Below are 24,343 nucleotides of genomic sequence, written 5' to 3' on the forward strand. Positions count from 1 at the left end.
TTGTCTGTCGATCGTGTCTAACATCAGTTAGTTACATTAGCCTGCTAGCATTTTGTTGCGGACATTCCTGGTCATGTAGTCTCCGGGTTACGAACGAGTTCCATTCCTACGATGGCGAAATAACCCGAATTTCCGCGTAAATCTATATTAACCCATTAAGTACCCTTATATCTGAAAATAACTATCCAAAAAGTATTGTAATTTGTCTAATGTTGGAGGATACACTGCTCTAGTGCTGCAACGATTAATCGATTAACTCGAGTATTCGATAAGAAAAAAATATTCGAATTCGAAATATTCGAACAGCAAGTCAATAACGTGGCAAGCCGCCTAAGATCGGTTTAAATACACTGCTGATGAGCTGGAATTGGATGCAGGTACGACGTTGCGAAATCATTCCACAGCTCTGTAACAAAACAATCTGACCAGCAGCAGAATGTGACAAAATCATGCCAATGTCATACTAGCTTCCCTTGCTAGCTAGCACAGCTGTTCTCCCCAGTCAAGCCCAACCACATCATCGCCCCCAAACATGGCGTTCTCCGTAGGCCAAAACGTGTACTAAATATTATAGATTTTTAAATCAATGGCAATAATATAGTATATTAGTAAAAGAGAATTATTAGATTAGGCTTATTAGAGCCTTTAAGTCTTTAAGTCTGTTCCCTTTAACAGGTATTAAGATGCGAAAAAGAAAAAAAGACTTTGTGACCTGATCAAATTTAAGTAGTTCTTTGATCCAGAAAGTTATTTTATTAATTCCCTTAAACCTAACGAGTCTCTTTTTGTAATACAAAATACTGATTTTTTTTTTTTTTGTAAACGAAGATATAATTTTAAAGGCATACGCTTTTGTACAAATCGGTGTTCGGATAGAAAATGGTGATTGGTGCATGCCTATTTAGCCCCATTATTATGACTTTTCAGGGGTCAAATCAGCCCTCGACCACAGTTTTATCGATTGACATGAAAATGAGTGGACATCTTTAATATAACAGTATGTACACATTACAAAATATATCAGAAAGCACGCTGAAATTCAACAGTAAGTGGACAGTGTTGGTTTGAAGGAGCAATTTTGGATTTCTATGCCTCGAGGACCCATGTCCAAAATTACATTTTTGGTTTAAAACAGTCATGTTGGAAGAATTTAGTGGGTTGTACTTTTAAAAAATTCCTGCTCATTTTTTCATGCTTCTCCTACTTCTGCTACCGTTAGCATAATAAGTTTACACAAATATGTGCTAGTGTAAAACAGCTAACAGACTGAAAACTTTGTATGACTAATAAGGTGCTGCACAGCTGGTTGCTGAAAACTGATGTTATTGCGCCCCCTTGTGTTGAATGCGTTTTAAATTAAATATGGATTTTATTTATAGCCCTGGAACCCCGGTCGACGGTGTGGTACACCTGGACTGGTCGCCTGCCAATCACAAGGCACATCTAGACAAACCACCCTTTACAGTCATGATCACATCTATAATTTAGACACTTCAAAAAACCTAAAATGATTAATGTCCAATCAGTTTTTTCTTCTTTTTTCCAGATTTACGTAAGCGTCCGATTGTAGATGACAAATGCTGTGCTGACCTCTCGCACAAAGACTTGCGAGCATCCGAGTCGTCGTCGGAATCGGGATGCTCAGCGGAAATTTCAGTGGCGACTTTGCCGTTGAAGTCTGGCGAGGAGGCTCCGCGAGTCTCTTTCCCAGTAGCGAGGCCCTTCAGGTGGGCTTGGAAGGTGGCGGTCTGCTGCTCCAGGGACAGGAAGCTCTCTTGCACCTTGTCAAACTATAACAACAAGGCAAAGCAAGGCAAATGTATTGTTGTATTGTATGTATTGCATACCTGTCAACGAGGGCGTTGGCAATCTTACAAATTGTGATGTATGCCCTTACAAATTGGTGACTAATCTTACAACGTTGTATATAGCGTGCAATATAAAACAAAAACAAACTCAATTTTTTTTATTTATTTATTTGATTTTATTGGTAATATTGTAACATACAGTGGGGCAAATAAGTATTTACTCAACCACCAATTGTGCAAGTTCTCCTACTTGAAAAGATTAGAGAGGCCTGTAATTGTCAACATGGGTAAACCTCAACCATGAGAGACAGAATGTGGGGAAAAAAACCACAAAATCACAGTTTGGTTTGTAAAGAATTTATTTCCAAATTAGAGTGGAAAAAAATATTTGGTCACCTACAAACAAGCAAGATTTCAGGCTGTCAAAGAGGTCTAACTTCTTCTAACGAGGTCTAACTAGGCTCCACTCGTTACCTGTATTAATGGCACCTGTTTTAACTCATTATTGGTATAAAAGACACCTGTCCACAACCTCAGTCAGTCACACTTCAAACTCCACTATGGGCAAGACTAAAGAGCTGTCGGAGGACACCAGAGACAAAATTGTAGACCTGCACCGGGCTGGGAAGACTGAATCTGTCATAGGTAAAACGCTTGATGTAGAGAAATCAACTGTGGGAGCAATTATTAGAAAATGGAAGACATACAAGAATACTGATAATCTCCCTCCATCCAGGGCTCCATGCAAGATCTCACCCCGTGGCGTCAAAATGATAACAAGAACGGTGAGCAAAAATCCCAGAACCACAAGGGGGGACCTAGTGAATGACCTACAGAGAGCTGGGACCACAGTAACAAAGGCTACTATCAGTAACACAATGCGCCGCCAGGGACTCAAATCCTGCACTGCCAGATGTGTCCCCCTGCTGAAGCCAGTACACGTCCAGGACCATCTGCGGTTCGGTAGAGAGCATTTGGATGATCCAGAAGAGGACTGGGAGAATGTGTTATGGCCAGATAAAACCAAAATCGAAATTTTTGGTAGAAACGCAGGTTCTCGTGTTAGGAGGAGAAAGAGTACTGAATTGCATCCGAAGAACACCATACCCACTGTGAAGCATGGGGGTGGAAACATGCTTTGGGGGTGTTTTTCTGCAAAGGGACCAGGACGACTGATCTGTGTAAAGAAAGAATGAATGGGGCCATGTATGGAGAGATTTTGAGTGAAATTCTCCTTCCATCAGCAAGGGCATTGAAGATGAGACATGGCTGGGTCTTTCAGCATGATAATGATCCCATACACACAGCCAGGGCAATAAAGGAGTGGCTTCGTAAGAAGCATTTCAAGGTCCTGGAGTGGCCTAGCCAGTCTCCAGTCTCAACCCCATAGAAAATCTGTAGAGGGAGTTGAAAGTCCGTGTTGCCCAATGACAGCCCCAAAACATCACTGCTCTAGAGGAGGTCTGCATGGAGGAATGAGCCAAAATACAAGCAACAGTGTGTGAAAAGCTTGTGAAGAGTTGCAGAAAACGTTTGGCCTCCGTTATTGCCAACAAAGGGTACACAACTAAGTATTGAGATGAAATTATGGTATTGACCAAATACTTATTTTCCACCATGATTTGCAAATAAATTCTTTAAAAATCAAACAATGTGATTTTCTGTTTTTTTTTCCAACATTCTGTCTCTCATGGTTAAGGTTTACCCATGTTGACAATTACAGGCCTCTCTAATATTTTCAAGTGGGAGAACTTGCACAATTAGTGGTTGTTTAAATACTTATTTCCAATACAATTAATATCTTCAGCTACATCATGATTACAAAAATGTAACAGTGACTTTTGTTATAATTGTATGTAGCACTTTTGGCAATTTCTATCATGTCTTTTGATGGCTGCACTTCAGCTCGCAATTCAGTTTGGCTTGAAGGTAGTTCATTAGTGTGTTCAATTATAACTTAAACAGGTCAATTGATAAAATTAACTTACCGATGCAATCTTTGAGTCAGGGAACATTTCTTTGGCTATTTCTGAGAAGTGATCAGCAGTAGTTGCGGGCAAATTGTGTTCGGCAACAAATTGGCAAATCGTCACTTTTCATTCTGCAGACTTCATCTTTATGACCAGTGTTGTTAATCTTACTTTTAAAAAGTAATTAATTACAGTTACAAATTACTTCTCCCAAAAACTAATTCAATTAGTAACTCTGTTACCTGAATGTAAGGGTAATTAGTTACTTGGGAAAGTAATTCGTGTTACCTTTCATGTTTTTTTTTCTTTCATTTTTACTATGTTTGGAAGTCATTTAATGTTGTGAATCAACTGTTAAAGTTGTTAAAATTGCTCCCGTTTTTGTATTAGTTCCCTTCTGTCTACTTTCGACATGTGAAAGTTTTAAAACTGTTTCATCATTTAAAGATAGATTCAAGTCAAGATTTTGCCGATATAGGAGTATTATAGATAAAAAGTTACTTGGGTTCGCTAGGAAGGTTCACTACAACAGAGCCTTTCTGGGAAGTCTACTGCTTTAAAAATGGTGTCTGTTAACTAATAGTTCTATATGCATGTGATATCTAGGCGTAGATTGTAGGCTGTCGGCTATAGTCAGGAAATTTTGGAGCCACCTAGCCTAGCATCGCGTTTGCTCCAGCGTCACAACAAACACTCTTCCCTCTCCTTGTCTCTGACTTTTCTCGCGTAATTCAACCAACGTTGTAAAGCATAGTAACGCACATCGTCTCGTAACGCACATTGTCTCGAGAAAAAAACGTAATGCACGAAAAACGTAGATTTTGAACGTATGGCGTACACTTTTAAAAATCAGTGCTCACTTGTACAAATTACGCCAAAACCGCACAACTTGACAGGTATGGTATTGTAATGTAGAGCACAATTCAACACAAGGTATTGTATTTTATAAGTCAAAGTTTTTTTCACAGTTTGACCGGGCTTATACTCTGGAGTGATTTATGTGTGATATTTATTAACACATTATTATATCATTTCACATGTTATTTTCACACTAAACCACAAGAGGGCGCTCAAGGCCAGTGTTTCAACATTGGCGGTAACTTATAAAACCAAATAAAAACAACTGAGGAGGACTGAACAAAATGGCACCGAAAAGAAAATCATATTCTGCAGATTACAAACTGCAAGTAGGGAAATATGCCGCCGAAAATGGTAATCGAGCTCCAGAAAGAAAGTTTGGAGTTAGCGAGAAACTTTTAAGGGAATGGCGAAACGCGGAGGCTAATCTTACTGAAATGAAGAAAGCATTTGTTTATGCATCATGTAACGTTATCATACCATACACTTATTCAGCCAGTTGTTCTCTATTCAGTTTTTATTTTAAATTGCTTTTTAAATTGCCAAAAATATTACTTATACACCGGTGCGACTTATGTATGTTCTTTTTCCTCTTCACTACACGTATTTTTGGCAGGTGCGACTTAAAGTCCGAAAAATACGGTAATTCAAAATGTTTTGCATCACATGATAATGATGATAAATCAAAGTCAAATTAAATCTTCAAGACAGCTAAAAACACAAACAATTGGAACTAAATAGAAATAAAACCAAAAAATGAATAAAAAGCAAAAGTCATATAACTTGAAATTTGAACTATATGGGCAGTTCAGGGGTCGCGTTAACCGAATATTTTCCGTCGTTGACCGATTTTTTAAAACGGTGACGGAAAAAACTGAAGTCCATCCGTCATTTTGACAGGTTGCAATTCACACCCCAGACCACAGGGTGGCGAGTGAGCATATTAATTAGCTATTGTCTCTCTTGATGCATGACGTCGTTGGCCTTACTCTGAAAAATGTCAAGGCAACTGAGTGTCCGAAGTTTCTTCAAAAAGCCCCAAAACGACGATGGTGTTGATAAAAGAGGTGAAAAAACAGGGACTGCACAAGCGGGCATGCAATTCAAGTCCATGCGCACCAGGAGGAAGATGTAAGACTCCGTTCAGGCCACAGCAGGTGAACTGTTAATTTCATTGTTCCATATGTAGCCTTACCTACTGGGGCCACAGTCAGCTGTTTTTGTCACTGCGGGGAAAAAGTTACATATTCATCTGCTTGATGTGTGATGGCACAGTGTGGATTCTCTGTTAAGTTTGTTCGGACAACTGTCACGTGACTGTGTCGTAGCCGCGAACGCGCTCGGCCAAATGGATACACAAGTATGGAAGGTGAATTATGCCAAACAAAGGGTCACCACAATGTCATTATCATCATTTTAAAAATTTAAGTGACGGGTAAAAATAGATTATGACCGGATTTTAATGACCCTGTCAGTCAAAATGACAGACAACGAAAAAGTCTAGCGCAACCTCTGGGGCAGTTATAAATATGTTTTGGCAAACAATAGCATTTTTAGCCCTAACTTAAAATAAAAAGCAAGCAGGGACGGGGCTGGCAGATATTTTAACACTTAAAGTGTACCACGGATAGAAAGACATGTAGTTCTGAAAAGATAAATGTTAGTACGAGGTATAATAATTTGATATTAAAACCCCTATAAATGTTTTTGTTTTAATAAAATTTGTAAAATTATTTGAACTAGTAGGTCGCCATTGTTGTTGAAGTCGCAGGGCAGTGACGTCACAAGTCCACGTTGCCGGACTTGCACCGTGTCACTCTTTAACTACATTAACATGTCCACGGTTCTGCTCTTCCAATTTGAACCTGAGTGGAACATTAATGTGAAGGACAGCAAAAGGAATGAGTCGAGTAGCATTTACAGTTGTGGTCAAAAGTTTACATACACTTGTAAAGAACATAATGTCATGGCTCTCTTGAGTTTCCAGTTATTTCTACAACTCTGATTTTTCTCCGATAGAGTGATTGGAACAGATACTTCTTTGTCACAAAAAACATTCATGAAGTTTGGTTCTTTTATGACTTTATTATGGGTGAACAGAAAAAAGTGATCACATCTGCTGGGTCAAAAATATACATACAGCAGCGCTAATATTTGGTAACATGTCCCTTGGCCATTTTCACTTCAATTAGGCGCTTTTGGTAGCCATCCACAAGCTTCTGGTTGAATCTTTGACCACTCCTCTTGACAGAATTGGTGCAGTTCAGTTAAATTTGATGGCTTTCTGACATGGACTTGTTTCTTCAGCATTGTCCACAAGTTCTCAATGGGGTTTACGTCAGGACTTTGGGAAGGCCATTCGAAAACCTTAAATCTAGCCTGATTTAGCCATTCCATTACCACTTTTGATGTGTGTATGGGGTCATTGTCCTGTTGGAACACCCAACTGCACCCAAGACCCAATCTTCGGGCTGATGACGTTAGGTTATCTTGAAGAATTTGAAGGTAATCCTCCTTCTTCATGATCCCATTTACTCTCTGTAAAGCACCAGTTCCATTGGCAGCAAAACAGTCCCACAGCATAATACTACCACCACCGTGCTTGACGGTAGGCATGGTGTACTTGGGGTTAAAGGCCTCACCTTTTCTCCTCCAAACATATTGCTGGGCATTGTGGCCAAACAGCTCGTGTGTGTTTCGTCTGACCACAGAACTTTCCTCCAGAAGGTCTTATCTTTGTCCATGTGATCAGCAGCAAACTTCAGTCGAGCCTTAAGGTGCCGCTTTTGGAGCAAGGGCTTCCTTCTTGCACGGCAGCCTCTCAGTCCATGGAGATGCAAAACACGCTTGACTGTGGACACTGACACCTGTGTTCCAGCAGCTTCTAATTCTTGGCAGATCTGCTTTTTGGTGATTCTCGGTTGAATCTTCACCCTCCTGACCAATTTTCTCTCAGCAGCAGGTGATAGCTTGCGTTTTCTTCCTGATCGTGGCAGTGACAAAACAGTGCCATGCACTTTATACTTACAAACAATTGTTTGCACTGTTGCTCTTGGGACCTGCAGCTGCTTTGAAATGGCTCCAAGTGACTTTCCTGACTTGTTCAAGTCAATGATTCGCTTTTTCAGATCCATGTATGTATATTTTTGACCCAGCAGATTTGATCACTTTTTCTGTTAACCCATAATAAAGTCATAAAAGAACCAAACTTCATGAATGTTTTTTGTGACAAAGAAGAATCTGTTCCAATCACTCTATCGGAGAAAAATCAGAGTTGTAGAAATAACTGGAAACTCAAGAGAGCCATGACATTATGTTCTTCACAAGTGTATGTAAACTTTTGACCACAACTGTATGTGTCAAGTTCGCTACTGACAGCACTCCCCTACTCTAGTGATGAGAGCAGGAGAGTGTTTACTGTCAAAAACTGTTTGCAGATCTTCACGGTAAACTATTGTGTGATCCAACTTATTCCAATATTATTATGGAGATACTTTTATCCAGAGCTGCCATGTGCTTTACATATGATTAAGTTAGGATATACAATAACCAGTGTTGTTAATCTTACTGAAAAAAAGTAATTAATTATAGTTACAAATTACTTCTCCCAAAAAGTAATTGCGTTAGTAACTCAATTACCTGAATGTAAGAGTAATTAGTTACTTGGCAAAGTAATTGGTGATTATTACTTTTTTTTTTCTCAAAAAAAAAAAAAAAAAAAAAAAAAACATTGGCCACACGATGGGAAGTTTTTTGTGAAGGTTTTTGGTACAATTGGCCCGAGCCCAATTCTTTACCCTAATTTACCCTTTACCCTGAACCAACTGTTAAAAGTTGTTAAAATTGCTCCCATTATTGCATTAGTTCCCTTCTCTCTACTTTCGACATATGTACGTTTTAAAACTGTTTCATCATTTAAAGATAGATTTAAGTCAAGATTTTGCCGATTTAGAAGTATTTTAGATGAAAAGTTACTTAGGTTCGCTGGGAAGGTTTTCTCCAACAGAGCCATTCTAAAAAATCTACTGCTTTAAGATGGCGGCTGTCTACTAACTCATTTAGTGCCATGTCTGTCATTTTGCATCTAGTTATATCTATGTACAGTACAAGGGATATCTACCATGTCTACCATATCTACCACAACATGTGGGCGTAGTTTGTAGGCTATCTGCTACAACATGTATTATTGGAGCTACCTAGCATCGCGTTTTCTCGGCGTCACAACTTTGCCTCCTACCTACTCCTGTTCTGCTCTGTCGTCTCGGTGAGTCCGTCTCCCTCAGACTGTTCGACCAATATAGTAACGCATAGTAACGCATGCCTTTCCGTCCTCAGTAACGGTAACGGCGTTGCCAAGATGAGAAAAGTAATGAATTAGATTACCCACTACTGAAAAAAATAACGCCGTTAGTAACGCCGTTATATTGTAACGCCGTTATTAACAACACTGACAATAACCACAAGCGGATTTTAAGGGGGGGCCAGTAGACTACTGCCATATACAGTAGATGTTAAATAAAAGCGGCCTGAGAATAGACCCTTGAGGAACCCCACATATGACATTGGTTCGTTCAGACTCGTGGTTTCTGATTGACACAAAAAAAAAAAAAAACATTTACAGAAAATAAATGAGAAAATACATGTTATTTGTTTACCTGCTCCATGTTGGACTGGAGAAGCATTTCCGGCCAAATGGACTCACTACTGCAATTTTTGAGTGTGTTGCCTGCATGGCTGTGACTCCATATTAACTCCTACTGGACAAGGCAGGACTAATCTGAAAAAACATCTCAGGAGAGAGAAAAGAGGAGATGTCTACCTGGAGGAGTTGTGTGCTGTCTTTCAGAAGATCCTGGCAGCCCTCTAGTTGCTCCCTATGGTGGCTCAAGACTGCAAAAAAAGACTTTGTAGATACATGAAATATTAACATCACACCACCATAACACGAGGCACCCCCCAAAAAAATCAAATATTCATGCATAAAATTGAACAGGATGTTGGAAGTTTTTGGTCAAAGTAGATGATTTGGGAAAATTCCAGGACTTCTATTTTGTAAGAAAGTTGGGGGGGGGGGGGGGGGGCAGCCTGATATTTTTTTTTTACCAGTTGACTTGAAATGGTAAAAACCCATGCAAAAAAATCATAGCCAGTCAGCCATTTTGGGCAAAGACAAAGGTTCATACTTAGTAACGGGACGCATGAAAATTTACTACCCGAAATTTAACCTTGACCTGAGATAGTCGTTTTGGACAAATTTCATGTCTTTTACTTTGTATAGTAGTTATAAAACTAAATGTATTGGCTCAACAGTGCAAATGAGGTCTTTATTGATACATGAAATAATAATTTCATACAACTATAGCACTATGCACCATAAAACGTCAAGGATTCATGCATGAAATTCAGTGGTGGAATGTAACAAAGTCGTGACTACTTAAGTACATTTTTTGTGTATCTGTACTTTACTTGAGTACAAATATGAAGTGGTACTTTTTATTTTTGCTTCACTACATTTTACTGCACATACAGTGGGCCAAATAAGTATTTAGTCAACCAACAATTGTGCAAGTTCTCCTACTTTTAGATTAGAGAGGCCTGTAATTGTCAACATGGGTAAACCTCAACCATGAGCGACAGAATGTGGGGAAAAAAACAGAAAATGCCATTGTTTGATTCGTAAAGAATTTATTTCCAAATTAGAGTGGAAAATAAGTATTTGGTCACCTACAAACAAGCAAGATTTCTGGCTGTCAAAGAGGTCCAACTTCTTCTAACGAGGCTCCACTCGTTACCTGTATTAATGGCACCTGTTTTAACTCATTATCGGTATAAAAGACACCTGCCCACTTGCCTGGCACAGCCAGACTGTTCTCCCTGTGTTTTTCAAACACTGAGAGTATAGTCTGGGACCCAGCCCATTAACTCATTCACTCCCAGCCATTTTCACCGGAGCAAGGCCCTTCGCTCCCGGCCATTTTACTGGATTTTGACTGATTTTGCACGGCCCTCAAAAAATTCTGTTCTATTGCTATATAAACATGGAACCCACCAAAAGAAAGATTAGACTCTCTTCTTTCAGCAGAAAAAAAAAGTAAGTTCATACGTTATTTCATTCTTTAGAAATCAGCATTAGAAAATAGCTTAGTTTGAGCATTTTTCCAATTTCTGATGAAAAAACGGAGAAAATGAGCTTTTTGTAAACGCAAAAATTTCAAACATAATTTTGACTTTAACACGGCTATTTTTTGCTTCAGTGACATCCCAAACATCTGAATAATGTTTTCCTTTTACAAAATAACATGAACAACCAGCCAAATAGAGCTTTTCATAGCAAAGTAACAATTTATTCACACTTACCTAACTGAGAGATGACGTTTGGTGGCTGCGACAGCGGTTAAACTTTTCCCTCATTGCCGACTGTCTCGTAAAGATGGATTTTTTTTAAAGTCTTTTTTTGTGGTGACCACTGTCTCGTTCACCAGGGGAACTTATGTTCCTGGGGGGGAACTGGTTTGGCCGTGCGCGTTTCCGTGCAGGACCCTCGAGCGTGCGTGGGACGTGAGCAGCAAGCTGCGGAGGGGCTCTGCTAGCTTCCCTAATAAAGTTGTACTGTTTGAATTGAGTTGTGGGCTCTTAACAAATGCGCTACTGCCCTCCAGTGGCCAGTTTTATTGCTTTAAAATGTGTTTTGAGGCTTGTTTTTTGTTTTGGCGATAGATCGAAAGCTCTAGATGCTTCTTGTGCAAAAAAACGCAAAAGACGTATAAATACGTAATCGGGACACTGAAGCATTTGGAAATAGAACGTATTTATACGGTTCCGGGAGCAAATGAGTTAACGGCCTCTCGAGCAAGTACAAAATCAATCAACAAATCAGATTCGTTTATTTGCGTGACGTGTCTTAACGAGCAACGTCACTGTTCCGTGTCGGAAGTCGCCTCCACAACAACACAGATGGCGAACAGGAGAGCCGAGAATATGTTCCAATCCACGGTATAATCAGTTTTAAATTACCAAAAATACATTGACACAAGTCACTGACAACAGTCTGTCTCGCGCTAGCCATGTTGAATAAACTCCGCTCTCCTCGTATGTTTACTTACGCGCGCAAGTCCCTCGTCCCGCCCGTCGCTGATTGGTCCACTCCGCTGTCTGTTTGCTGTGGCTTGCTCCGCCCTGGAAATTTTATCCGCTTAATGGTGGCCAGACTCAATAGCTGGAACGGCGGTGAGTCTGGAGTACCAGGCTACCTGCCCACAACCTCAATCAGTCACACTCCAAACTCCACTATGGCAAAGACCAAAGAGCTGTCGAAGGACACCAGAGACAAAATTGTAGACCTGCACCAGGCTGGGAAGACTGAATCTGCAATAGGTAAAACGCTTGGTGTAAAGAAATCAACTGTGGGAGCAATTATTAGACAATGGAAGACATACAAGACCACTGATAATCTCCCTCGATCTGGGGCTTCATGCAAGATCTCACCCTGTGGCGTTAAAATGATAACAACGGTGAGTAAAAATCCCAGAACCACACTGGGAGGCCTAGTGAATGACCTACAGAGAGTTGGGACCACAGTAACAAAGGCTACTATCAGTAACACAATGCGCCGCCAGGGACTCAAATCCTGCATTACCAGACGTGTCCCCCTCCTGAAGCCAGTATACGTCCAGGCCCGTCTGCGGTTCGCTAGAGAGCATTTGGATGATCCAGAATAGGACTGGGAGAATGTGTTATGGTCAGATGAAATCAAAATAGAACTTTTTAGTAGAAACGCAGGTTCTCGAGTTTGGAGGAGAAATAATACAGAATTGCATCCGAAGAACAACATACCCACTGTGAAGCATGGGGGTGGAAACATCATGCTTTGGGTCTGTTTTTCTGCAAAGGGACCAGGACGACTGATTTGTGTAAAGGAAAGAATGAAAGGGGCCATGTATCGAGAGATTTTGAGTGAAAATCTCCTTCCATCAGCAATGGCATTGAAGATGAGGCGTGGCTGGGTCTTTCAGCAAGACAATGATCCCAAACACACTGCCAGGGCAACAAAGGAGTGGCTTCGTAAGAAGCATTTCAAGGTCCTGGAGTGGCCTAGCCAGTCACCAGATCTCAACCCCATAGAATATCTGTGGAGGGAGTTGAAAGTCCGTGTTGCCCAACAACAGCCCCAAAACATCACTGCTCTAGAGGAGATTTGCATGGAGGAATGGGTTAAAATACCAGCAACAGTGTGTGAAAAGCTTGTGAAGAGTTACAGAAAACGTTTGGCCTCCGTTATTGTCAACAAAGGGTACATAACAAAGTATTGAGATGAACTTTTGGTATTGACCAAATACTTATTTTCCACCATGATTTGCAAATAAATTCTTTAAAAATCAAACAATGTGATTTTCTGGTGTTTTTTCCACATTCTGTCTCTCATGGTTGAGGTTTACCCATGTTGACAATTGCAGGCCTCTCTAATATTTTCAAGTGGGAGAACTTGCACAATTAGTGGTTGTCTAAATACTTATTTGCCCCACTTTATATGTACTTTTTGTTACACTACTTTTCAAATTGCCGCCTGCGTTACGCATGACTTTTGGTTTGTTTTTTTCTCTTATAGTGAATTGATAGTTTTGTTTTCATGCCTCGGGTGCAAACGATAAGCTCCGTGGAACTATACCGTAATTGAGCACTGGAGGCAGCAAAATTAGGCAGGTGAACAAGATATTTGACCAATAAAAACCAACAGTGAGAGCAGCGCTCCTTCAGATGGGTACTGCACACTCTTGTACAGTAGGTGGTGGCATGCACCTGATTATTGCTTGCAATCCACCATTAAGCTAAAATTTTAAAATCTTTTTTAGTTTAAGCTTCCGTTTACAGTGCAGTAAATTTCATCACATTATTTTCATCGAGAGAAAATACTTTTACTTTTTACATGTAAATTTTAAAGCAAGTAGTTTTGTACTTTTACTTGAGTAGATGTTTTCTTGGATACTTGTACCTTTACTTAATTTACGTTTTTTCCCCCCCTGTATCTGTACTTTTACTTAAGTAAAAAAAAAAAAAAAAAAAAAATTAAGCACCTCATCCACCACTCATGAAATTCAATAGAATGTTGGAGGTTTTTGTTTCGATTATTTGCAAAAAATTCCAGGCTTCTGACGATAGAAAGTAAGGTAAGTAAAGCACTCTATGAGTTTCACCCGTCAAAAATGTTAACCCCAGCCAGAGTTTAAAATCCATGCCTAAAAAAATCAGTAGTAAGTAAGCCATTTTGGTATAAAGTAGCCATTTTGGGGGAAAAAGGGTTAACACTTAGTTTAAAAAAATAAAATAAAAACAGTCTCACCTATCAACACAAAATTCGGCGAACATGTCAGTCACAACAAGACATATGAAAAAGTCCAAGAACACATAACCAAAATCAAACAGGAGGTTTGCCATTTTGTCTTGAACTAACAGCTTTGGACAAATTTCAAGTTTTGCACTTTGCAAAATAGATACAAAAGTAAATCGTTTGACTCAACTGCAGCTATTTCATGAGAAATTTCATTGGTAGGACAGAATTCAGACTACTTTTTTTTTTTTTTAATTAAAAGAAGAAGAAAATGTTTTATTTTTTTGGGGCAAAGTATTTTTAACTAAAAAAAAGTTTTTAAAAAAATACATTTATTTAAAAAGATATATATAATTGAAAATAAATAATAAAAATAAAATTTTAAAAAAGAATATTTGCTGCATTTTTCCCCATTCTCTTTTAAAAATGAAAATAATTTTTAAATAACTACAAAAATGAGGTCTTTACAGATTCAGAACAGAAAATCTTCCCGTCAGGCCTCAGTACAACTCAATAACTCGACACAAGACGTTTTTGTCTTACCTCTGCATCCTGATGGGCCGAGGCCAAGTCGACTTGGTCTTCACCACCTTCTTTTGTGAGCGTAACTCCAGTGTGGAGCTCCTCAAGTCGGCCCCAGCGGTCCTCCACGCCCTCCCGCAGTTCCTTTACGCTAGACTCATATTCAGCTTGCACCTGTAGAAGCCTCCTTAGCGAACTACTCCTATAGGTTGAAGACAAGCCACTGTTTGAAAAGGACATACCTGAAAATCCATCAAATCTAATTCCATACCATCCATGATCTGCATATGAACCTTGCGCTTACCTTTTATGTAGATAACTTTGAATGAGCGTGACTTTTTCAATCAAAATATGGTCCTCCTCTCTGGACTCGGACGGCGAGTGAACACTTTCGAGTATGTGGAACATGGACTGTAAACAGAGACAATGTGTGAGAAGCTCACATGCAACTCCGTTACACTTACTTAAATAACTTTAGGAGAAAAATCAACTTATAAAAGTAGTTTAACCGCGCCATTCTATTTTGCTTGTACTTCAGATTTGTGAAAAAGAAACGCTACTCTTACGTCACTGAAATTACTGAAAGTAATTCGCAAGTATTTGAAGTAAATGTATCCGATAGCATTGAAAAGGAGCAGTTTTCTTGTTTTGACATCCATGAAAGTTGTTTGGGAAAAATGACAAGAAACTTCCAGAACTAATCTAGGCTAGCTAAGGGAAGCTAACACTCGCTAAAGGCAGCACCCACTTGCTGTTTTGTTTTTCTAAAAGCACCTAACCATAGGCGGGGTTTGACTTTTGGGCCAGGAGGGGGCACAACATGTTGATGATAGTGACGGGATCTGTCGTTCACTTGAGTAAACGAATCCATTCCGGTTCGTTCAGTAAAACGATTCGTTCAAACGAATCGTTCAACGAATCGTTCGCCCCCCTCATCTCCCTCCCCACCCAAATGAATCGTTCGGTTAGTGAACGGGAAGTGACGTTGCCGAACGAATCACCAAAGACCGCTTCGCAGTATAACTGAACGGGAAGTGACATAGCTTGGTCCCTCCCTCTCTTGCACATTGACCACTCGTCGTAGTTTCAGAAATGAGTGACAGGCGATATCATTCTGCTCTCAGAGACAGCCTCGTCTCCCTCCCGCTGCTGCAAAAGCGAGGGAGAACTTCCGCGTCGTCTGTCCTAGTTCTATGGGCTCAAAGTCATGGCTCGTGCTTGCATTTCGAATTAGGACACGGTTAAACATTTTCCTTTTGAGGGGGAAGTCGGGGTTTGGGGTCGGGGGCGCACGGACTTTCTTTAGCATGATCTTGCTCACATATACAATGCTGCTGCTAACAGCCAACGCGGCATGCCTGCTGTCACGAAAATAAAAATAAATCGAAAGTTTAATTTCTAATTATGGAACGGCCAACACATCATATTAACCTCTCGCTCTGTTGTATTTTTGTTTTTTATTATTAAGATGATCGTTTTGAATTTTTGCACTGGTATTAATAAATAAAATAATCCGGTCAGCTCCCCTGTCGTCCCCGCATCTCAGATCGTCAAATGCTGACGAGAAATAATTGTTTGCTTTATGATTTCGCCTTTCTACTCTCATTAGTCTGTTAAGAAAAATGTAGACATATTGCGACATCTCCCGTGTCCGCGCGCTTTGTTTTTGGGGCGCTTGAGTAGCACATGATGGACGGATTGACATAATTTGTCAAACCAACCGACACCCTCTGACACGGAGAAAAAAAAAAAAAAAAAAAACACTCGGAAAAAATTGACATGTATATACAGTTTCATTGCAAATCAGTATTATGGTGATCATACTAAATATTATTTTTTTTCTGTGCACATATGAGGTACATATCGCTGCCATGAAGCCTCCATATAGTGACAGTTCTCTGCCCGCTTCACTGCCGTCACGCGACCGCAGCTCAGGTTTTGCTTGCCTCGTAGCTACGCGTTTTAAATTACTGTAAATTTGATAGTATATCGTCATAGGCACAGTCCCGAGTCTGTTGAGAAAAGTAGAACACTAAACCATGCTCGCTAGATTTGTGTGGTGTTTTTGTCTTTTTGAGCAGCATTTGATAGGCTCCACGTTAACAAATATGTGACAAAGTCGTTTCCTTTCATTTTATGACTCGTTCACCGCATAGTCATTACTGGAAAGTCAAGTTAGCAGCAAGCTAGGTCAGGAACCGGAGGACCGAATCACTGAACGGGAAGTGACAAAACTCAGTCTTTCCCCCCTGCCTGCACGCTGGCTGCTTATTGGCCACACGTGGAAATGAGTGACATACGCCATGATTCTGTTTCCGCTCCCTCCCCTGCCCGCGATGAGGCTGGCGTCTGATTGGTCGTGTGCGATGTCAGAAGACGCTGCCGCTTGCTCAACGCCCTCCCACGCAGCGAACAAGCGCCACCAACTTCATAGAACGAATCAGTGCAGATGGTGATTAGTTCGGTCTCGTTCACCCAAACAATTCGTTCAAAAAGAACGAATCGTTCGCGACCGATACAACACTAGTTGATGACCCCGAAACGCAGTGTCAGCAATAAAATTAACTTACAAGAATATTTAGGCTCGGCGGTGTCGTGCCAATGTAGTTACCCCAGTCAAAAATTGTATCCCCTGGGTGGAGCAATATGGCGGTAGATTTGTGTCTTTATTATTCAATCAAAAAAAAGTTGCTTCAATAAAAAAAATGTGTTTGAATCAACATTTCAAAACCAAAAAACTAAAATGCATGTTTGAGCTATTTTTCTTTGATTAATAAAAAAAAAAATATATATATATTTTTTTTGGATTGAAGACAAGTTTTATTTTATTTTTTTTTATTTATTTTATTTTTTTTTTATTAAAGCAACTTTTTGATTGAAGTAATGTTGATTTGTATTTGGATCACATTTTGACTAGGACTTTTTTGTCTTCATTATTCAATCAAAAAATAATTTGCTTAAAAAAAACAGATTTTTAAAAAGAAAAATCATTTCAATCAGAAAAAAAAAAATTTAATCATAGAAAAAAGTTTGTGAATGCCAAAAAATATTTGAGATTGAAAAACTTGCATTTGAACACTTAATTTTTCCTGTTTGTGTTCGGGCCATATTATGATTAGGACATTTGTGTCTAAATCATTCAATCCACCAAAAAGTTCCTTCAATCAAAAAAAAAATATTTTCAATCAAAGAAAAAAGTCATTTTTAAAAAATATTTTTTCCTCTAACAAATATATATATGTACAGTTGTGGTCAAACGTTTACATACACTTGTGAAGAACATAATGTCATGGCTCTCTTGAGTTTGCAGTTATTTCTACAACTCTGATTTTTCTCCGATAGAGTGATTGGAACAGATTCTTCTTTGTCACAAAAAACATTCATGAAGTTTGGTTCTTTTATGACTTTATTATGGGTTAACAGAAAAAGTGATCAAATCTGCTGGGTCAAAAATATACATACATGGATCTGAAAAAGCGAATCATTGACTTGAACAAGTCAGGAAAGTCACTTGGAGCCATTTCAAAGCAGCTGCAGGTCCCAAGAGCAACAGTGCAAACAATTGTTTGTAAGTATAAAGTGCATGGCACTGTTTTGTCACTGCCACGATCAGGAAGAAAACGCAAGCTATCACCTGCTGCTGAGAGAAAATTGGTCAGGAGGGTGAAGATTCAACCGAGAATCACCAAAAAGCAGATCTGCCAAGAATTAGAAGCTGCTGGAACACAGGTGTCAGTGTCCACAGTCAAGCATCTCCATGGACTGAGAGGCTGCCGTGCAAGAAGGAAGCCCTTGCTCCAAAAGCGGCACCTTAAGGCTCGACTGAAGTTTGCTGCTGATCACATGGACAAAGATAAGACCTTCTGGAGGAAGGTTCTGTGGTCAGACGAAACAAAAATCGAGCTGTTTGGCCACAATGCCCAGCAATATGTTTGGAGGAGAAGAGGTGAGGCCTTTAACCCCAAGTACACCATGCCTACCGTCAAGCACGGTGGTGGTAGTATTATGCTGTGGGACTGTTTTGCTGCCAATGGAATTGGTGCTTTACAGAGAGTAAATGGGATAATGAAGAAGGAGGATTACCTTCAAATTCTTCAAGATAACCTAACGTCATCAGCCCGAAGATTGGGTCTTGGGCGCAGTTGGGTGTTCCAACAGGACAATGACCCCAAACACACATCAAAAGTGGTAATGGAATGGCTGAAATTGAATTGAATTAAATCAGGCTAGAATTAAGGTTTTCGAATGGCCTTCCCAAAGTCCTGACTTAAACCCCATTGAGAACTTGTGGACAATGCTGAAGAAACAAGTCCATGTCAGAAAGCCATCAAATTTAACTGAACTGCACCAATTCTGTCAAGAGGAGTGGTCAAAGATTCAACCAGAAGCTTGTGGATGGCTACCAAAAGCGCCTAATTGAAGTGAAAATGGCCGGGCTCGGGCCTGCAAATCAAGTTGATCGATCGGACTCGGGTCGGGTCGGGCTGGATTTTTTAGGCCCAAACTAAAAAAAAGAACATACGTATTTATACAGTCAAGGGGACTAAACATACAATCATCCTGCTTCATGTGGTGATGTGCGACAAATTATTTCTTACTCTTAACGTACCAAATCTTATTTTATTGTCCTGACAGCAGGCTTTATTTCTTTTCATGGACATAAGTAAACTGGCATATTGACGCATTCACAAATCACACGATGCGTAAATTCGCTGTCAGCAGACAGAGGATTTCGCGGTGAGGGTGGATTTTAATTCCTCATAACTCCGCATGATAATCGGGCATTCCTCCTCCGTGAATTAAGGTGCCCGTGCCATCGTCACAAGAAGTGTTTGACTCAGGTCTCCGCCCCCTTTTATGTGAACACGCAGTCAGTTCTGACTGACTGGGTTGACACAGGTTCGACTAATCAACCTCATAATCAGCGTCGTAGCACCGATTGACCACAAACTAGACAACCTGGTTTTGTCAACTCCGGTTACCCGCTGGTAAACTGGATTACTTCTGGGGAGGTTGAACTCAGTTCGTAGTATAGGCCACTGCTCATATTTAACCAAAGACAATGAAAACCCACCTCAAGTCTGGAGAGGAGATCCTGCACATGGGGCCCGCTGGGGTCCGCTAGAGGCTCCTGGAGCACACTCAATAGCAGGCTGTCAGCCAGGGTGAGAGCAAGAGGAATGGAGACACCTAAACTTTTAACATCTGGACTTGGTGACCTAAAGACATGAAGCCATAACATTAAGTACATTGAGCTTGAATAAGGTGTGGGCCTTCAAAAAAATTCTCACCGCTCATCAACAATAATCTTGCTTTGGGTGACAACACCTTCTTGCATCACAGGAGTTGGTTCCCGTTCACTTGGCGACCTCAAGTAGCTTAACAGTATGTAGCCGAAGACCCCCAGTGTCAGGCATGTCACCACCCCTGCCCAACTCACCTCTTCCAGGTAAATTGAGGATAGCGCAGCTACTAGCAGGAAGATACTGCATATTGTGAAGAGGGTGACGAGTTTCCCCCTTCTCTTCCTCCATGACTGTGAAAGTGATGAGGTCGATGGGGTTTGAAGATCGTATGATGTTGGCTCTGAGCTGCATGGAAAATGGAGTGTTAGTCTAATACTAAGTCTTAAACGGGGAGAAAGAGGTGAGAAGGTGAGTCAAAAGGAGACGTGATTAGGCAGGGTGGAGCATATTCAGCATGTGAGATGGGGGAACCCAATGTTATGTAAATAACCTGTAAGCATGGATATGTTGACATCCTATTATATGCTACCTGATAATTGCAAATCCTGTCCATGACAATTTCTGTACTAATAATCTACTAATCTAATTGCACCCAGTAATGCATGAACCAACTCAGACACATGATAGTCCTGAAAAAAAAAAACTCCATGTAGCATGTATAACTGAGTGTCAAGACACAGCTGTGAATGGCCACAGCCAGATTTTTTTGGGGATTGTATGTGTGAAACATGTAGTGCTGCAACGATTAATCGATTAACATGAGTATTCAATTAGAAAAAAAATATTCAAATTAAATTTTGTTGCTTTGAGTATTCGTTTAATTAAAATGGCGTTGTAATGGTTTATTTTGAGAGTGTTTGCATTTAGTTTTATTGATTTGATTGGATACACTGCTTTCTGGTCTGCCTCTTTTCACATGGCTGAATCCAACTGCTCCCTGTTAAGACCAACATAAAGTTTTTTTTTTTTGAGCTAATGTTTTTTTAATGCATTCAGAATTTAGTTTATAGGTATATTTAGCCGTTTTTTTTTTTTGTGGGAATATGTGTCTGAAAAATTTGTATTTGCATTGTAAAAAAAAAAAAAAAAAAAAAAACTTTAGCATTTTATAGCATTTAAGCTAGCGGACTTTTTCTTTGTAAGTTAGCCAAATGTTCTTTTGTTGTACATGGATCCTCATTAAAAAAAAAAAAAAATTTATACCGTTTGAGGCTCAGCTCAGGTATTTTAATTTTTCATGTTCCTTATCCGATTACTCGATTATTCGAACTAACTAGTCCATCGATTAATCGACTACTAAAATATTCGATAGCTGCAGCCCTAGAAACATGGTGATATAACAAGGGTCGCGATGCAGAAATCGCAGACAACAAGGAGTGGTTGAGATGTTCTTTTTCATATAGTTACCGTTTTAAACGTTATTTTTCAATTTTTCTTTCTTTGGATCGATTATTTATCATCTAACATATCGGGGAAAATGCGACAGTAACAAAAAAAAAAATACAATTAAGCAATAGTTATGAGGTAGATATCCGTGACTTTTTTACAGACGCCAAATTTTTCATTGTGACGTAATTCGTTTAAAAGTTTAAAATATGCGAGTGAATAATTTTTTTTTTTTTCAACTAAAATTTAGACATCAATTAATGATTCTAAATGAAAAATGACAGACATTTTGAATAATAATTATAATTACCTTCTTTTTATAGCTAGGTTGAAACAAAAGCGGTTGCGTGACGTCTGTAAACGGGGGTTTTCAGGGTAAAACGGACAAATTAAAAATAGTTCAGGGGCCTTAATGCGCCATGAATCTGCTATGGCAGCATATAGACATACTGTTCTATCAAACACAACAGTTGTTTTGGCTTAAAATACTCCAGTTTCTTTTAAAGAGGAGTGCAAGAGCAGAAACTGCTTTTTCAGACTTGTCTATGTTTTCTGCCATATACAGTAGATGTTAAACAAAAGCAGCCTGAGAATAGACCCTTGAGACCGTGGCAGCAATTTTTAAAATATCAGGTAATCTTTAACTCATTCACTACCAGTGTTAGGCACGTTACCTTAAAAAAGTAATTAGTTATAGTTACTCACTACTTCTTCCAAAAAGTAACTGAGTTAGTAACTGAATTACTCTATAGTAAAAGTAACTAGTTACCAGGGAAAGTAACTATTTCCGTTACTTTAAAAAGTTGTTGTATGTCAAAGAATTTGAAATTTTCTAAGCAGTATTCGAGTCAGTTAAATAGAGAAGAACAGACAGGTAGCTGTGTTATACAACCTTGTAATATTTATTTCACCTCACCAGCAACAGATTTATCCTACACTTGAAGTGCAACAAAAATAAACAGATTTGAATTGCTTACCACAGATGTCGACAAAAGCTTTGCTCTGTTACACTTTACATGCACATTCTTTCCTTTAATTTCGACCAACTTGAAATAGTGTTTATAGCTCCACCTCGTGAAGGACATATTTTTTTCTGAATGCTCTGCCATCATATCCCTCTGCATCTGTTTTGCATGTGTGTGTTTGCCGCATGCGCTGTTCCGGTTTGTGTGTGAAAACACCGGCTCTGAAGTACGTACGCTTTTAGGCTCGAGTGTTTACGTCACAGAATGGGGGATCACGTGAGATTTAACGACAATGCAGCCATATTGGAAGCAGGTCTGGCTCGCGGGACACTAAACTTTAACTTGACAGTTCGATAAAGAGACAAACTCGTTACTAAGGCGAAGAACAGATATGTGATCAAACTTAAGGATGTGAACAATGTTGACCCTTACGAGCAAGCCAAAGACCAATGGAGTAAAGACGTCGACGGGCTTCCACAACTACGCAAAATGGACATTCTGCTGTATTTATTGTTTGGTGTATGTTACTAAACTCATCAGAGATTCCGAAATTACAAATCGCTACAAAGCTACGAACAGTTTTGCTGCGGATGGGTGCAGGACCTGCACATTATGACCGTATCAAACGGCATCTCCATCGTTGTTGCAGAGGTAGACTATGTGTGTTTACTATTTTAGAAGAGTCACATGTGGCTTCTCATATCAAATTTATAAAACAGTAATACAGCCCAATTGTTCATTGATTGATCGTTGATTTGTGGGAAGGGCAAAAAAAACCTATTTTTCTTTAGTTAATTCCCTTTTTGGTTGTTCAAGTGAAGGGACTTGTGTATTTTATTGTATTTATTAACTAATATTGTACAACAACAAAGATAATGAAAAAATCTGATACTTCATGTCTAACGTGCGTCAAAACAGTTTCAGCGTCAAAGCCAGGAAGTCGTACTCACCTGTGCGTCTTTTCCAGGTTATTCTGAAAAGGTTCCCCCTGCAGCCCCCATCGGTGGGCCCGTTGCAGGGCCGCCCGCACACCCCCGTGTGATCCTAGCATCAGTTGAGGCATGGGTGGCGTGTTGCCATGCTCTGAGAAAGTAGGGGGAAAGAATTAGAACGGCATTCCGAGAGACTTTTGATTTACCAGACAAGCTTGTAGAACAGGTACTAACCGTGAGATTAATGGATAGGCCACACCTCTCAGAGCAACATGTCCACTTCCTGCCCGCGTACTCATACCTTGAGCTGGAATTAGCTCACAATTAATCACTATGCAATATGTATGTAGGTTTTCAGGTTTTTCACCGACAGGTGGAGGTTATGTATTTGATTCTGCATGTCCGTATGCTTCCGTTCAGGTCCGGCCCTGGGTGACATGTAGCTTGGACCCCCCCCCCAATAAAATATTATAATATGTCGGAAAACACAGACAGGACTGAAAAAGCAGTTTCTGCCCTTGCACTCCTCTTTAAAATAAATTGCTATATTTTAAGCCAAAAGAACTGTTGTGCTTGACAGAACAATACAGTGGGGCAAATAAGTATTTAGTCAACCACTAATTGTGCAAGTTCTCCCACTTGAAAATATTAGCGAGCCCTGTAATTGTCAACATGGGTAAACCTCAACCATGAGAGACAGAATGTGGGGAAGAAAAAAAAACAGAAAATCACATTGTTTAATTTTTAAAGAATTTATTTGCAAATCATGGTGAAAAATAAGTATTTGGTCAATACCAAAAGTTCATCTCAATACTTTGTTATGTACCCTTTGCTGGCAATAACGGAGGCCAAACGTTTTCTGTAACTCTTCACAAGCTTTTCATACAGTGTTGCTGGTATTTTGGCCCATTCCTCCATGCAGATCTCCTCTAGAGCAGTGATGTTTTGGGGCTGTCGTTGGGCAACACGGAATTTCAACTCTCTCCACAGATTTTCTATGGGGTTGAGATCTGGAGACTGGCTAGGCCACTCCAGGACCTTGAAATGCTTCTTACGAAGCCACTCCTTTGTTGCCCTGGCTGTGTGTTGGGGATCATTGTCATGCTGAAAGACCCAGCCACGTCTCATCTTCAATGCCCTTGCTGATGGAAGGAGATTTTCACTCAAAATCTCTCGATACATGGCCCCTTTCATTCTTTCCTTTACACAAATCAGTCGTCCTGGTCCCTTTGCAGAAAAACGGCCCCAAAGCATGTTTCCACCCCCATGCTTCATAGTGGGTATGGTGTTCTTCGGATGCAATTCAGTATTCTTTCTCCTCCAAACATGAG

At 39.8% G+C, this 24,343-nt stretch overlaps 1 protein-coding gene across 4 annotated transcripts; it reads right to left on the reverse strand.

Annotated features, from left to right (window-relative positions):
* Positions 1-23,165, reverse strand: LOC130911086 (uncharacterized). 4 transcript variants are annotated; one of them, XM_057828796.1, is made up of 8 exons: positions 23,031-23,165; positions 19,775-20,074; positions 19,558-19,702; positions 14,788-14,894; positions 14,505-14,685; positions 9,456-9,539; positions 9,292-9,390; positions 1-1,790 (listed from the first exon to the last, which is right to left on the reverse strand). In XM_057828796.1, the coding sequence occupies exons 1-8, from the start codon at positions 23,141-23,143 to the stop codon at positions 1,512-1,514; spliced, it is 1,308 nt and encodes a 435-aa protein (XP_057684779.1). In that variant the 5' UTR covers positions 23,144-23,165; the 3' UTR covers positions 1-1,511. The 4 variants fall into 4 exon arrangements, with proteins under 4 accessions (XP_057684779.1, XP_057684780.1, XP_057684781.1 ...); XM_057828799.1 differs by lacking the exon at positions 1-1,790 and adding an exon at positions 3,580-5,862; XM_057828797.1 differs by lacking the exon at positions 9,292-9,390.
* Positions 23,166-24,343: the final 1,178 nt, after the last annotated feature.

Source organism: Corythoichthys intestinalis, unplaced genomic scaffold, assembly GCF_030265065.1.
Source record: "Corythoichthys intestinalis isolate RoL2023-P3 unplaced genomic scaffold, ASM3026506v1 HiC_scaffold_23, whole genome shotgun sequence".
In the NCBI taxonomy this organism is placed as follows: domain Eukaryota; kingdom Metazoa; phylum Chordata; class Actinopteri; order Syngnathiformes; family Syngnathidae; genus Corythoichthys; species Corythoichthys intestinalis.